The 12,243-nt window shown below is 52.6% G+C and overlaps 3 protein-coding genes across 3 annotated transcripts; 1 reads left to right on the plus strand and 2 right to left on the minus strand.

Moving 5' to 3' along the window:
• Positions 1–862: 862 nt before the first annotated feature.
• GUITHDRAFT_122454 (hypothetical protein) lies at positions 863–2,851 on the minus strand (the record flags this gene model as incomplete). The annotated part of the gene is made up of 9 exons (XM_005818266.1): positions 863–916; positions 962–1,027; positions 1,136–1,213; positions 1,259–1,444; positions 1,495–1,590; positions 1,644–1,690; positions 1,736–1,823; positions 1,870–2,016; positions 2,075–2,851. The coding sequence occupies 9 exons, from the start codon at positions 2,849–2,851 to the stop codon at positions 863–865; spliced, it is 1,539 nt and encodes a 512-aa protein (XP_005818323.1).
• Positions 2,852–5,440: 2,589 nt separating this feature from the next.
• GUITHDRAFT_83186 (hypothetical protein) lies at positions 5,441–5,626 on the minus strand (the record flags this gene model as incomplete). The annotated part of the gene is made up of 1 exon (XM_005818267.1): positions 5,441–5,626. A coding segment is annotated over one exon (186 nt), but the record flags the coding sequence as incomplete, so codon positions are not given.
• Positions 5,627–6,864: 1,238 nt separating this feature from the next.
• On the plus strand, positions 6,865–11,714 carry GUITHDRAFT_122455 (hypothetical protein; the record flags this gene model as incomplete). Its single annotated transcript, XM_005818268.1, has 20 exons — positions 6,865–6,902; positions 6,946–7,028; positions 7,086–7,222; positions 7,272–7,485; positions 7,567–7,628; positions 7,684–7,751; positions 7,807–7,876; positions 7,931–8,249; positions 8,306–8,404; positions 8,582–8,663; positions 8,709–9,309; positions 9,359–9,682; positions 9,734–10,312; positions 10,362–10,394; positions 10,440–10,608; positions 10,658–10,757; positions 10,916–11,060; positions 11,098–11,166; positions 11,282–11,491; positions 11,664–11,714. 20 exons carry the CDS (start codon positions 6,865–6,867, stop codon positions 11,712–11,714), a joined length of 3,453 nt encoding a protein of 1,150 aa, XP_005818325.1.
• Between the last annotated feature and the right edge of the window lie 529 nt (positions 11,715–12,243).

Here is a 12,243-nt window from a genome sequence, read left to right on the forward strand (position 1 = left end):
TGCCTCCTCCTCCTCCTCCTCCTCCCTGTCCCCTGCCGCCGCCTCCTCCTCTTCCTCCCTGTCCCCTGCCTCCTCCTCCTCCACCCCTGCCTCCTCCTCCTCCTGTGCTTCTCTTTTTCAACTTCCCGCAGGTGTTGGTGTCGGTCCCTTCACAGACCTCCGCAACATCCACGAGACTGACGACGTTCTCAGAGGTTTGCTCACTCCCGTCCTCTCCTCCTCCCTTCTATTACCCCACCCCCCAACACAACCCGGCGCTCGTGCCTTCGCTCCCCTACCCCTTTCCCCCTCCCCTCCCTTCCTGCTTCTTTCCCCTGATCTCGTTTGCTGCCTCTCCTCTCTCCCCCGTCTCTCATCCTCCTCTCCTTCCCCGTCTCTCCTCTCCTCCCCTTTCCCCCGTCTCTCCTCTCCTTCTCTTTCAGGCATCGGCATAGATCGCGCGGCTCTCGCTGACCTGCTGCTGCCTGGGATCGACGGAGCTCGTCCTCGTCCTCCCAGGACCACACAGAAGGAGAAGGTCCATGATGGGTTCAGCTCAGATGACGAATGATGAAGAGAAAAGTTCTCCAGTCATCTACTCTCCTCTCTTCTCTCCTCCTCAAGTCAGACACGTCTCTCCCCTCCCCTCTCCTTGCTCTCTACGTCCTCTTCCTGTTGTTCTCTTCTCTTCAAGTTGATCTTGTAACTTTTGTAACAATTCGTTCTTACTTCACAATCAGCCAATAACAGTGCTGTAAACATACTCTACATCCTCCTCTTCTTCTCAGCCTGCCCTTTAGACCCGTCAACAATTACAACATGGACATCCTCCTCCTCCTCCTCCTCCTCCTCCTCCTTCACTCTCTTCCTTGTTTACATCTTCTCACACGGACATGACGTGTTCCTGTTCCACATGCTGCGGGTCGTCCCACAACCACTGTAGGCGAGGACAGTGAGACGAGTAGGAAGACAACTATAATACCTCCAGCGTCTCGTTGATCATCGCCAATTGTCGCTCCTCCTCTTCCATGTCCTCCTCCGATCTCTCCTGTACAAAACTTCACCATCTTCGCCTCCCCTCCCCTCCCTTGCCCTATCCACTCCACTAAACTCCACTCTTTTCCTCTGCTCTGCTCTGCTCTGCTCTCCTTTTCACCTCGAAGTCATATCCATCGTACTCGTCTGCTTCGTCCTGCTCAATCTCCACAGGATCCTCAACCAGGCTGGCGAGCAGCTGCAAGTCGCTTTAGCATCATCACAGGAGGAGAGGGAGCGTGACCTCTCCGATGCTGAACGCACTCCTTCCTGCTTCCTCGCCCTCTTTGTTCGCTCCTCTCTCTTGCCAACAACTCGAGTTCGACTCTTCGACGATGAACTGAAGGTTCACAGCGATGTCTTCACCCTCGTTGCGTGACGTGTTGAGAGATGCTGACGTGTCAGTATCGACCATGAGGCTGGTGTCGGACTGCAAACGACAAAGTCAAGGACTCGCAGGAGCTTCCAACTTGCTCATACATCCTCGGTGAACACAATTTCTGCTCCCGTGATGTCCCTGTCTCGGTCAATCGCTTCCTGCAACGATGCAAGCGCCGTCTCTGTCCACTTGTGATCCTGTTTCAATGTGTCAGTCGTTCTGTCAGCACGAAGATTCCTTTGCCTCTTACCTTGCCGAGAGTGTCTCGGTTGATATTGTATGCAACCTCATAGAAACCTGCGAGGTTGTAAGAAGTGTTCCCTTCAACCATCACAGCTCTACTGATTGCTCTTCGATACTTCCCAGCCGCACACATAACATTTGCAATGTTGAAAGTGGGAACAGCAAGATCAGGGTGGTGAGATCCGAACTGCATTGCAAAGTTCAGAGAAACTTATATACAAGTTCAAAGTCACCTTCTCCATGATAAGGTGACAAGCAGATTCGTAGTAGTGCATGGCTTCTTTATATTTCATCTGATAGTAGTAACACAACCCCAGGTCTTGCAGCGTCGTAGCATTCATCTCATCGTCGCCCACCCTCGCGAAGATTTCGTTGGATTTCTTTACAGCAATTCGATCAGTGATCAACAAGGTCATTGCAACGAGACAAGAAACTTACCTGCAGGGCATCAGTCGCATGCTTGAAGAACGGAATCGCATGCGCTCCACTCGCATACTCCGCACAATGATATCCCAGCACATGCAACGCGCAGGCGACAGGCGACGACTGCATCCCACAAGCTTGCATCCGTATCCTCAGGCACTCCCTCGCATATCCTATTCCCCTCAGCGCTGCGAGATACCTCTCTCGCGCTGTCTGGCAGGCAGATACCGAGCCGCGTAGCATATCGGCCAAGTTGTGGAGGGTGCTTGCAACCTCGGGGGACGAAGGGCCTTGAATTATCTTGTCAAGCACAAGAGCATCGTTGAGCATCTCTTCTGCCTCCGCGTATCTTCCGATCTGAGTAAAAAGCGTCCCACAGAGTTTCTGCAAGGTAGAGACAATAGGTGGAGGGACCGTTGAAGCTTTTAGGCATGCGATTTCTCTCTGGAAAGCCTTTACTGCTCTATCGTATCCCCCCGATGCCCTCAAGAATAACCACAACTGAACCCTCCGCGAGGCTCTCAAGAGACAAGCCATCCGCTTTGGCTCTGACAGACATTTCCTCGCTACCGTTTCTATCCTGCAAGCCGATCGAAAGGCATTGCACGATAGCTTGAGATTGTTCAAAACTCGCAAACAGTCGGAATTGGGATTCTCTGATTGACTCGAAGCATTCACCGCGTCACTTTGTAAGCAAATCTTGCAATCATCACCTGTCTCGACAACAGCAAAGAATACAATGTTCTCCAGCACATCGTTGGGCAGCCATGGAAGATTTCGAGTTTTGAGCATCTTCAACTTTATCTTTGAGCTAGTGCTGAAGGTCCAGGGATCAATCAACTGCCTTGCAGCTGCTTGTGATCCTTGGATTCAAGATAAAAAAATATGCAAAGAATTAAATGATCCGATCGGAGGAACTGACCAGATTTCAGTTTTCAAACATACTGCAAACAACAAGTATCAGGTACTGCTGCAGACAACTTAGTTTTCATTTCAATCAAATGGTTTGGTGGCTCTCAGAACAATATCAAGAGATTGAGACCAAGGTAGTATCATTTACAAGCACTCTGAAATTCCCTACTACCCTCCTGATATAAACGCTTCAAGTTCCTGCAACTCAGTCCCAAAGCATCAGGTCCTGAACTTTCGATCTTTGAACAGGAGAAAATAAGCAAAACGAAAGCTTAGAGCAAGTAACATCATCCCATCGGTCCATTTCTACTTTCTCGTCAACTTTCGTTTCACTTTTCCCTCACCTCCTCGTCCTGACTGGCCTTTTCTCGAAGCCATTGCGTTTGTTTCCCTCCTCTGTCTAAATGAGGTATTACATCCTTAGTCTCGATTCTCTTCCTTCCGTGTCCCTATCTTGTCATCTCATTCCCTCTCCTCCTCTCTCCTCTCCTCCTCTCTCCTCTCCTCCTCTCGTCTCTTTCCCTCCCCACCATCTTTCATATCATTGCATTGCACACAAAACAGAACAACTTCAACCCAGCAAGTACCACCCTACCCCGGATTCAACCACCCCACATTTGCTTAAAAATTCATTTTTAATTTTTAGTACCCCTCCATTGAAGCTACCCACCCGTACATTTGCCCTTACATTATCAATTAATTCACCCTACCCCAGATATCAATATACTAACTCCCACCCACCTTTTTTCACACATTATCCTGAGCCATCAACTACCCACCCATTTCCTTTCTGACCCCTGTTGACCTGGTTTCCCCGAAATTATGATGACCCTACCCACTCAGCCCCTTCTCTACCCCCTGACTTTTCGATTTGTACCCCTGGTTTTTCCATTTATCACCCCTCCTTATCCCACTTTGGTACATGGCGCATGGCCCCCTGTGCCAGTAGTGATGACCCCACCCGTCACCGTTTGCCTGACCGACCCCTGGATGGGGGTCATTTAATCACCACCCCTTTCTTTCCCTTTAACTACCCCCTCCTCCTACACCATGCGCCTGCTTACAAAGTACCCCCACCCTTCATCTCCCCTTGAAAAGACTCCCAGCGGCGGGCCCGGTGGCACGTTCGGGTCCGAAGTTCCGGCGGCGAGTCGGCGGCCCGGCCGGGTCCGGGCCGGCCAGGCCCGACCGGCCTGAATTCACTGACTTAGATTCAGTGAACGGCGGCAGCTTCCAAGGCAGAATTGACATGTTGAAACTTGGCCAGTGTGCAGCCGCCACCGTGTGCGCCGCCGTGATTCATCGTGACGGGCGGCCGGTCGTCCTAGAGCATGACGTGACTGTCGCAAAGTTTGACCTCGCCGGAGGGGCCCGGGCCGCCGGGCCCGCCGGGTCTCGAAGGGGCCGCGGCCCTGGCTGATTACCTCTGGCCGGCGGCCCAGCATGAAAACCGTTCCGACGGTGCGGGCCCGCTGAATTCAATGCGACTGAACCGTATGCCACTGTGACATATTGAACGGGAATAGAGGGGGTAGGGGGTTAAAATAGGGTAGTTTGGAACATTTCCGTGGGGGTACCTCATACCATGATGCGGTAGGGGTAGTCTGCGAGATGAAGCCAGTAGCATCGGATGGCCTGTCAATTCTGAGAAAGGACATGGTGGGGTGGGTGATTTTGCAGGGTAGGGGTGTTGGAATTTTCGGCAGAACCGGTAAATATACCCTCTATAGCACGGGTAGTTGAATATTTTTTGGGGGTAGAATTGTATTCGAGGGGGTGGAGTCGTCAGAGGGAAAGGGTCTATCCGGTGTTGTCCGGGTGGGGTAGTTTATTGGTCCCAATAGACACGGGGATATCTCGCAGGGGTCATTCAATCGTATGGAAACAGGGGTGGGGGTGATTTTTAGCTGGTCCTATTGAATGCGGGTGGTGGGGTGGTCTGTGTCCTATACTATGTGGGAACTGGGTAATGACATTCCAGGAATAGTGTGGTGGGGGTCATCTGGCCTTTATATAAAGTGGGTAGGGTGGCCTTGAAATATTGTAGCATGAAGGGGTAGTGAGAAACAAAGTGAGGTGGGGGGTTGAACATTTTTTTGGGCGTGATAGCTCATATCCAAGGGAGAGAAAACTATAAGTGCTCACATCATAAAATACCTGAAGATCCGTACTATAAGCCATATATGCTGGAAATTCTCATCTTTTGGCTTCTGGACCCGTGGACTGGAGGACTCTCGATTCTTAGACGTTCAGGGTGGGGTTCATTGATTGCAGGTGTTAGCAAATAACAAGGTAGGTGGTGTGTTTTTCTCTTTTGGCGGGGTACTCTTTCGATATTTTGGGGTGGAGAGATTGTTGCACGGGTACTGATAATTGGAAGGTGATGTCAAGAGTAGTTGAATCATGGATAGCGCTTTGAACATAGCAGCGTAATCGAAGAATAGAAATCTTCCATCAGATAGGAGATTGTCAGCGGCACAAGGAGGGGTATTGGTGTTTTACTCGACTCCAGCCTGGTGGGTCATCTGTTGAGCGAAGTTGGGGTTGGGTAGTAAAGTCCTCTGGAGTATTTTCCAGAGGGGGTGGGTACTCCTTTGTGTGTGGTGGGTCTGCAATTAAAATTGGAACCTTTATGGGGGTGGGTGAGACAGGACTGGATGATTTGAGTACGTGGGTAGTCACATAGATCCAAGAAAGGGGGTGGGGGTGGGGTAATCTTCGTCAAATTTTGGAGGTATGGGAAATGCAGCAGGTGGGTGGACTTGGTTTCTGGGAGGGTGTACGTGTCAAGGGGTAGGGTGTTCGATCAGTAGCAGAAAATTCCTTGGTGGGTGGTGTTCATTGATAGGGTTTCCTGTCGGAGGAGGGTAATTGGAGGGGTGGGGTGCTCCATGGAAGAGCAGCGTAAGCCCATGAGGTCAGGATCACTGATATCACCCGTACCAGGTACATGTAAAAGTTGGGTTATCGTCACTACCGGATCCTGATTTCGTGGAAATTGGGGATAGGGGTAATCAGCAATGCTTCTATGACGGGGTGGATCAATTTCAAAGGGGGTGGAGGATAAAATAGAGTGAAATTGGGGGTGCTCGGTATAAGATTAGGGGTAGGGGTCAATGTTGGACAGATAGGTGGTGGGGGTGTGATGGACAAGGGGGAGGGTCCACCACGTCCGGCCCCTTGCGCGATGAGGGCTAGAGCAATGCTAGCCGCGCGGCATACTCCTGCTTCTGCTTCTGCTTCTGCTGCTTCTGCTTCTGCTGCCCCTCCTGCTAATCCTGTCCTACTTGATCAACCTCCTGCTTTCCACGACCTACTTGCTTGTACTTGTGCTCAAGATGCTTCAGACCCATATGCCTCTTTGATGCCCGTCTTGCTCGTTGTTGCGGCGGGCTGCCCCTTGTGCACTGATTTAGTTGCTTTTCGATCTCAACTCTTCCTTCCCGCATGGGGCTTTTTCTGATTGACCTCTTTCTCCACATCTTGCACTCTCCCCGTGCCTGTCCCATCTCTGGTTGCCGTCACGATGTGTGCCCGGTACTGGTTCACTGTATGCCCTTCCTCCTCTTCTCGAATTGCTGTGGCTACACACCATCTTTTCCGTCCCTTTACTCATCTTCATCGTATTTCTTTGACTTGCTGGTGTATCTTGCTGGTTGCTTCCGGTTCTTGGCACCATATTTCTGGCCTTCTTCCTATTCCCTCGTTTCTGATGCCCATTTTATTCTCAAATCTCTGGAAGAGGAGGGAGGAGCGGGTAGGGGAAAGAAAACAATTCATTCAATGAGCTGATTATTCCGAAAGGAATGTCTTTTGATTCGTGCTTGGCCTCTGATGCTTTCTTTTGTTTGGGCCAGACTTACAGAAGCTGTTGAAATGAAGTCCAGCAAAGCATGACAGGCTTTGCTTCGCTGCGAGTGAGAGGGATGAGGTGCTCTTGCTGCTGAAACAGCATTTCCTTGGAGGTTCAGCAGGATGTTGACTCAGGAGGATGTCACGATAAGAAACACTCCGCCCACGAACCCCATTGCAGTGAACAAGCTGAGTAGCAGTTCTGGTACAAGTGATGCGTCCAGTCCCTCGGTGGAATCCCCGGGGCTCACTGACGGCGAAGAGTTCGATGAGAACGCAGAATATTGGTTGCTCTGTGCTGTGGTATGCTCAGGAAAGAACCTCTTTGTTGGGGATGAGCAGCTCGGGGATTTGTTCTGTATGCTCCATACGTCAGATGGAGTATGCAGATCCAGAACGGTGACACATGTTTGTTTCGATCCTTGCAATGATTGACTTGCTCCTACAGGCGGTAACTGGAATGGTTTACAGTAACGCGAACCCTGTCTGGCCTTCCAATGGGAACGGCAACGCGTTTGTTTTGCCTGTGAGAAGGTCGAAAAGACAAACAGACCTCGTGATAACTATCTGGGACGGGAGCGAGAGTCTGGAAGAAGCCATTCCCGTGGGAAAAGTGCACATCAACCTCAAAGATTTCATGCAATTCCCGTCAGTCCCCAACGGTCATGCTCAGAGGGATTCTGCTCCCCCACGTACTGAGACTGCTATGCTGCTGTTTGACGTTACTGATTCTGTTCTTTCAGGGTACGAATTTAAGGTAGAGTTGGTCCCTAGATTGGCTTCCATTAAGAAGGCGGATCCTAGCGTGACAGGCAAGCGTCCTGGGCTGGATGAGCCATTTCTAATTTTTTTGAATTCAGTCATGTTGGAGCGAGCTTCTCATGTTTTTGAAGGAGATGGGGCCAAGGATCAAGCTCTACATGATTTGGTAAATGGAGAAAGATTCCGGTGCCTTGAACCTGACAGTCTTCACAGTTGAGAAGGCTGGGAATCTCTCGAAGGAAAGACCGACTGAAACGCCTGATGCAGTGGGACAGAGAGTATCCAGGGCATGTACGTCCTGACGCTTCTTCTTGGTGTAATAAGCTGACGATTCTGTTGTGGTAGGGTATGAGCAAATCCTCCTCACAAACTCGCGATTACTCCCTGGTTGCGTTGCTCACTGACGAAAACTCTACTCCATCTCACGACCAATACTGGATTGGGGGCAACCCCCCTAAGAAAGACCCGGAGGTCAATGATACTGACCAGACCCCCAACGGTGAGATGCTGGAGAGCAACCAAGGGGTCGAAGGGATGCTGGAGAAGCTTGCAAACGGAAATGGCAACAGTAGACTGGTTTCCGTCCCTGTCCGGGCACAGGCCGAGTTGCTCTCAAGAATCAAGCACGTCTCGTTGCAAGATGGCAACATCGTCATGGCCAAAGGTCGGATAATTCAGCATGCTCGAATGTGTGATCATGACACTCTCCGATGCGATCAGGTACCAGCCCGACAAGTTTCTTCTACATTGTCAAGGGCGCATGCCTTGTCACCGTGGATGGGGAGGAAGTCAGCCGAATCGACGAAGGACAGTTTCTCGGTGCCTTGATACCACGATTCTTTCCTGCTTTGGTGGATAATACTCTTTCAAAGGTGAAATCGGAGTCATCTATGACAGTGCAAGAATTGCTGATGTACTGCTGTGCCTACTCTTGTGTGTAAAAATCATATTAACTCGAAGTGCAGGTCAGAGCTGTTGGCGATACGGAATTGCTAGTGCTGAGTGGGGACGATCTTTGGCTTGCGATCGATATGTTTCCGGGTCTTTTCAGTGAGCTGACAAAAGTGGCAGAGATGAGGTCTGATTTGTATTGGGGTGTGGTTCATGCTTACTTCCTCAACAGGTTCGAACATGTGCAATCCCGCAAGGACTGGGGAGTCGACAAAGCAAATGTCGATATCAGCCCTGGCCCCTTGAAGGAGTTCTTGTTCTTCCTCAAGGAGATCGCTGCTGACATCAGCAAGAACAACAGCCAGAAGTCCAAGGCAAGCAACGGTATCAACATAAAGGAAGGACAAGTCATGGACGAGTTTTCGACCAGCGTCGAAGAATCTGTTAGAAAGAGTGATTATGAGGAACCCGACGTGACCGTATCGATGCCACCACTCATCGATGCTCAGCTCGATGAACAAGCTCTTTCGGCACGACTCAAGAGCATGGAGCAATCAGGAGCTTTCGGCCCCGTGACCAAGGCAGAAAAGAACAAGGGAATCAGGATACCGAAGCACCTCAAGGAAGGGCACTACAACACCCATGGCAGCTCGTTGAGAGGAGCAGTCATGCCGATGCTCGGATCGTTAGAGTATGCGAGGAAGGCAGGAGGGATGACGAGCTTTCTGTCTCCTCAGGGGAGCCGATGGGACCACATGTCTTCTAGCGACAGTGAAGGCAGTGAGAGCGGGAGTCCCGAGAGCGTCGACGGGTCTGAGACGAACAACACGACGGTAGGAAGTGACTTGATGTGCGAGAGTTTCTGACGTCAGCGCGCGACAGGGGCCCAGCAGCTATGGCACGAGTGAGGGAGACGGAGATTTCATCTCAGGAAGCTACACAGGAGAGTACAAGGAGTATCGACACGACTCGGAGAGCTCGGCTGAGAAGACGGCAATTGCTCACTCGGTCTCAAGTGCGGAAGGCCCCGATCGCGACAAGCCCAGGGCCGTGAAGCAGCAGAAGAGGAAGCCACGGCCCCGGAAGACCATCTTTCGCATCCGCTTCAGGAAACTGCACGACACCTACACTGCTGAAGAACTCGGAGCAACTCCGAGGCGACTTTGGCGTCTGTCAGTGTCGGGTGTTTACGTCCAGTCCCTCAAGGTACTTGTGAAGCATTGAGGTCCCATGACTCTCCGTCTGAATGTTTTGCAGGAGTACGACATCAACGCTTACTACCTGCTGGAGGGCAGATACTGCCAGGACGGCAACGCTTTGATCAAGTCTGACGTCACCAGGGGCGACAAGTCGCAGCAGGAGGTCAGCTGGCCAAAGCATGTCACGATCGATCTCGAGGAAGAGTCTCTGCTTCCCAACAAGCAGCTTCGCTTCTCGGTGCATCAGAAGAGGCAGTTGTGGAGCGACAAGGTTGTGGGGTATGCGCTGGCCGACATCAGCGAAGCCATGAAGCGGCCAGGGGTCGCCATGCAGAGCACGTACCAGCTCTTCAAGGACAAGGTGAAGGCTGAATTCAAGCCCGAGGAAGAAGCGGCGCAGGACCAGGCAAGCAGCGCGTCCGACCTTGCCAACGGCGCTGGGCTCGTGCGAAGTCTGTCCGGTGGAAACTTGTTTGGGAGAATCCGCCGTCAGGCTGTGGACGCGAATGAGGAGGACGAGCAGAACAAGGGGCGCGTCAAGGGGACAGTGACGTTGACCCTCGTTGCTCAAGACTCTGTTAAGCTGCCTTTCTGCCTCTCAGTCCCTCCACTGTGTACAGGACAAGCGATGTATGATGTAAGTTGATGGAAGAGGTGGGAGGAAGCGTCTGACTGTCCGTGTGCAGATTTTAGATCATGTGGGAAACAAGGTGGCGATGGTGAGTCACTCTCCAGTGAACCTGGACGCTGACACCTTGTGGCAGCTTCAGTACATCGGGCGGTCGAGATGCGCCTGGTGCACCAACGTGGACCCGTCGGACGCGTTCTACTCAGGGTTTCACGACGGAGACAAGGGGCCCCAGGTCGAGCCGTGCTGCAGTGCCTGCACCATGAAAGGATGGTCGGAGTGTGTGATCATGTGGGACAAGGACGGTGAGGGACTGACTTGCACTCTGGGCGACGCTGAGCTGCTGTGGGTTAGGGGAAGTGAGACTGGGTAGCATCTTCACCGAGGTGACCCCGAGGAAGCATGCACGCGCACGCATCTGCGACCAGAACGAGACTCACTTCGCGTCTGTGAGGTGAGGAGATGCCGAGGGCCAGCCTTCCTGTCTCCCTGCGGCCTCTCTCTCCTTCCCTGTCTTGTTTTCTCCTTGCACTTGCCCTGGACTTGTAAACCTCTTCTCCTTCATCCTCCTCCTCCCGTGTTGTCCCTCATGTTCTCACCACTCGTCTTCAGGGCTGTCTGCTCCACAAAGCCTGAGATTTGCACGAGCGTCAAGTTCAAGATCGTCCCGACGTTCTCGGAGCTCTCGATCAAGGCAACGGGCAGCATCATCACGGGCAAGACTTGCTCCAGCTCCTTCCAGGCACCCCCCCATCCTGTCCTGCCGCCGCCCTCCAGCTGACATTGAGCGTCAGGTGTCGATCAGGAAACAGGACGAACATCACGAGCGAACGTCGTCGCACGAGGAGCACAGGAAGAGATCGGTACGACTCCTCTCCCTCCCTCCCTCCCTCCCTCCCTCCCTCCCTCCCTCCCTCCCTCCCTCCCTCTTTCATTGCTCTCGCCTTCCTGTCCTCCACTCATGTGGCTCTTGTGCAGAACCTGCGAGGAGGCGACGTGGTGGCAGACATCAACAGAGGAGGGATCAGGGACCCAGCCAACGTGCTAGTCCAGCCAGGAAAGGATGCCGTACGATCGGTGCTCATTGCGATCGGCATCGACGAGGCCTGTCGGCTGAGACCCAAGTCGGTTTACGATGGTGTGACGTTCAAAGACAAGTTTGACAAGGAATACGACAGGGAGGAAGAGGTATTGCCTGCCGCTCCCCTTCCCACCCTCCTCTCTTCTCCCTCTTCCCCCTTCTTGTCTTCAACCCTCTTCTTTCCCTCTCCCTCCCGCTCCTCGTCTCCCTCCTCCCCTCCTCCTCTCTTGTCCCTCCCCTCGTCTTCTTCTCATGCTCCTACTGACACTCGTGCTCTAGCTCCCCGAGGCATCCGGCGACAAGCCTCTTGTCGCCCCCTTCCTGAATTAGAGAAGATGCGTGGAAAGAGCCAGACAGGAGGAGCAGAGGGGACGGGGGGGAGCGAACGAATGAGGGAGAAGGGGAGGAGGCGGAGGCTTCCGGCAACGTGTACGCTAGAGCATCTTGTACTTTAGTGGGGCTGGTGTGATATAGGAGGATATGGGAGGGCCTATGGTCCTGCCATGCGGGTAAATAAAACATACTATCTTCATCTCCTCCTCGTTCATCTTCTCCTCCTTCCAGTCCTCGTCTCCCTCTCCCTCTCCCTCTTCCTCCCTCCCTTCTTCTTGGTCCTTGGCTTCTCCTTTCTCCCCGTCTTCTTCTTCACCTTCGTCCTCTCCCTTCACTTCCCCCCCCTCCCCCTCTCTCTGCACAGCATGTTTCACCCTAAAGCTCGTCAGGCCCGCTGTCGGTCTCCTGCGAAGGTTCCTCCTCCTTGGAGCCTCCGCCACCCTGAGGAGAAACTTGAGGGAGGGAAAAGAGGAGGAGAGGAGGCAGGGAGTGGAGCGGGTGAGATAGGATGAAGATGGGGGTGGGG

This window comes from Guillardia theta (assembly GCF_000315625.1).
Source record: "Guillardia theta CCMP2712 unplaced genomic scaffold GUITHscaffold_336, whole genome shotgun sequence".
NCBI classification, from domain to species: domain Eukaryota; class Cryptophyceae; order Pyrenomonadales; family Geminigeraceae; genus Guillardia; species Guillardia theta.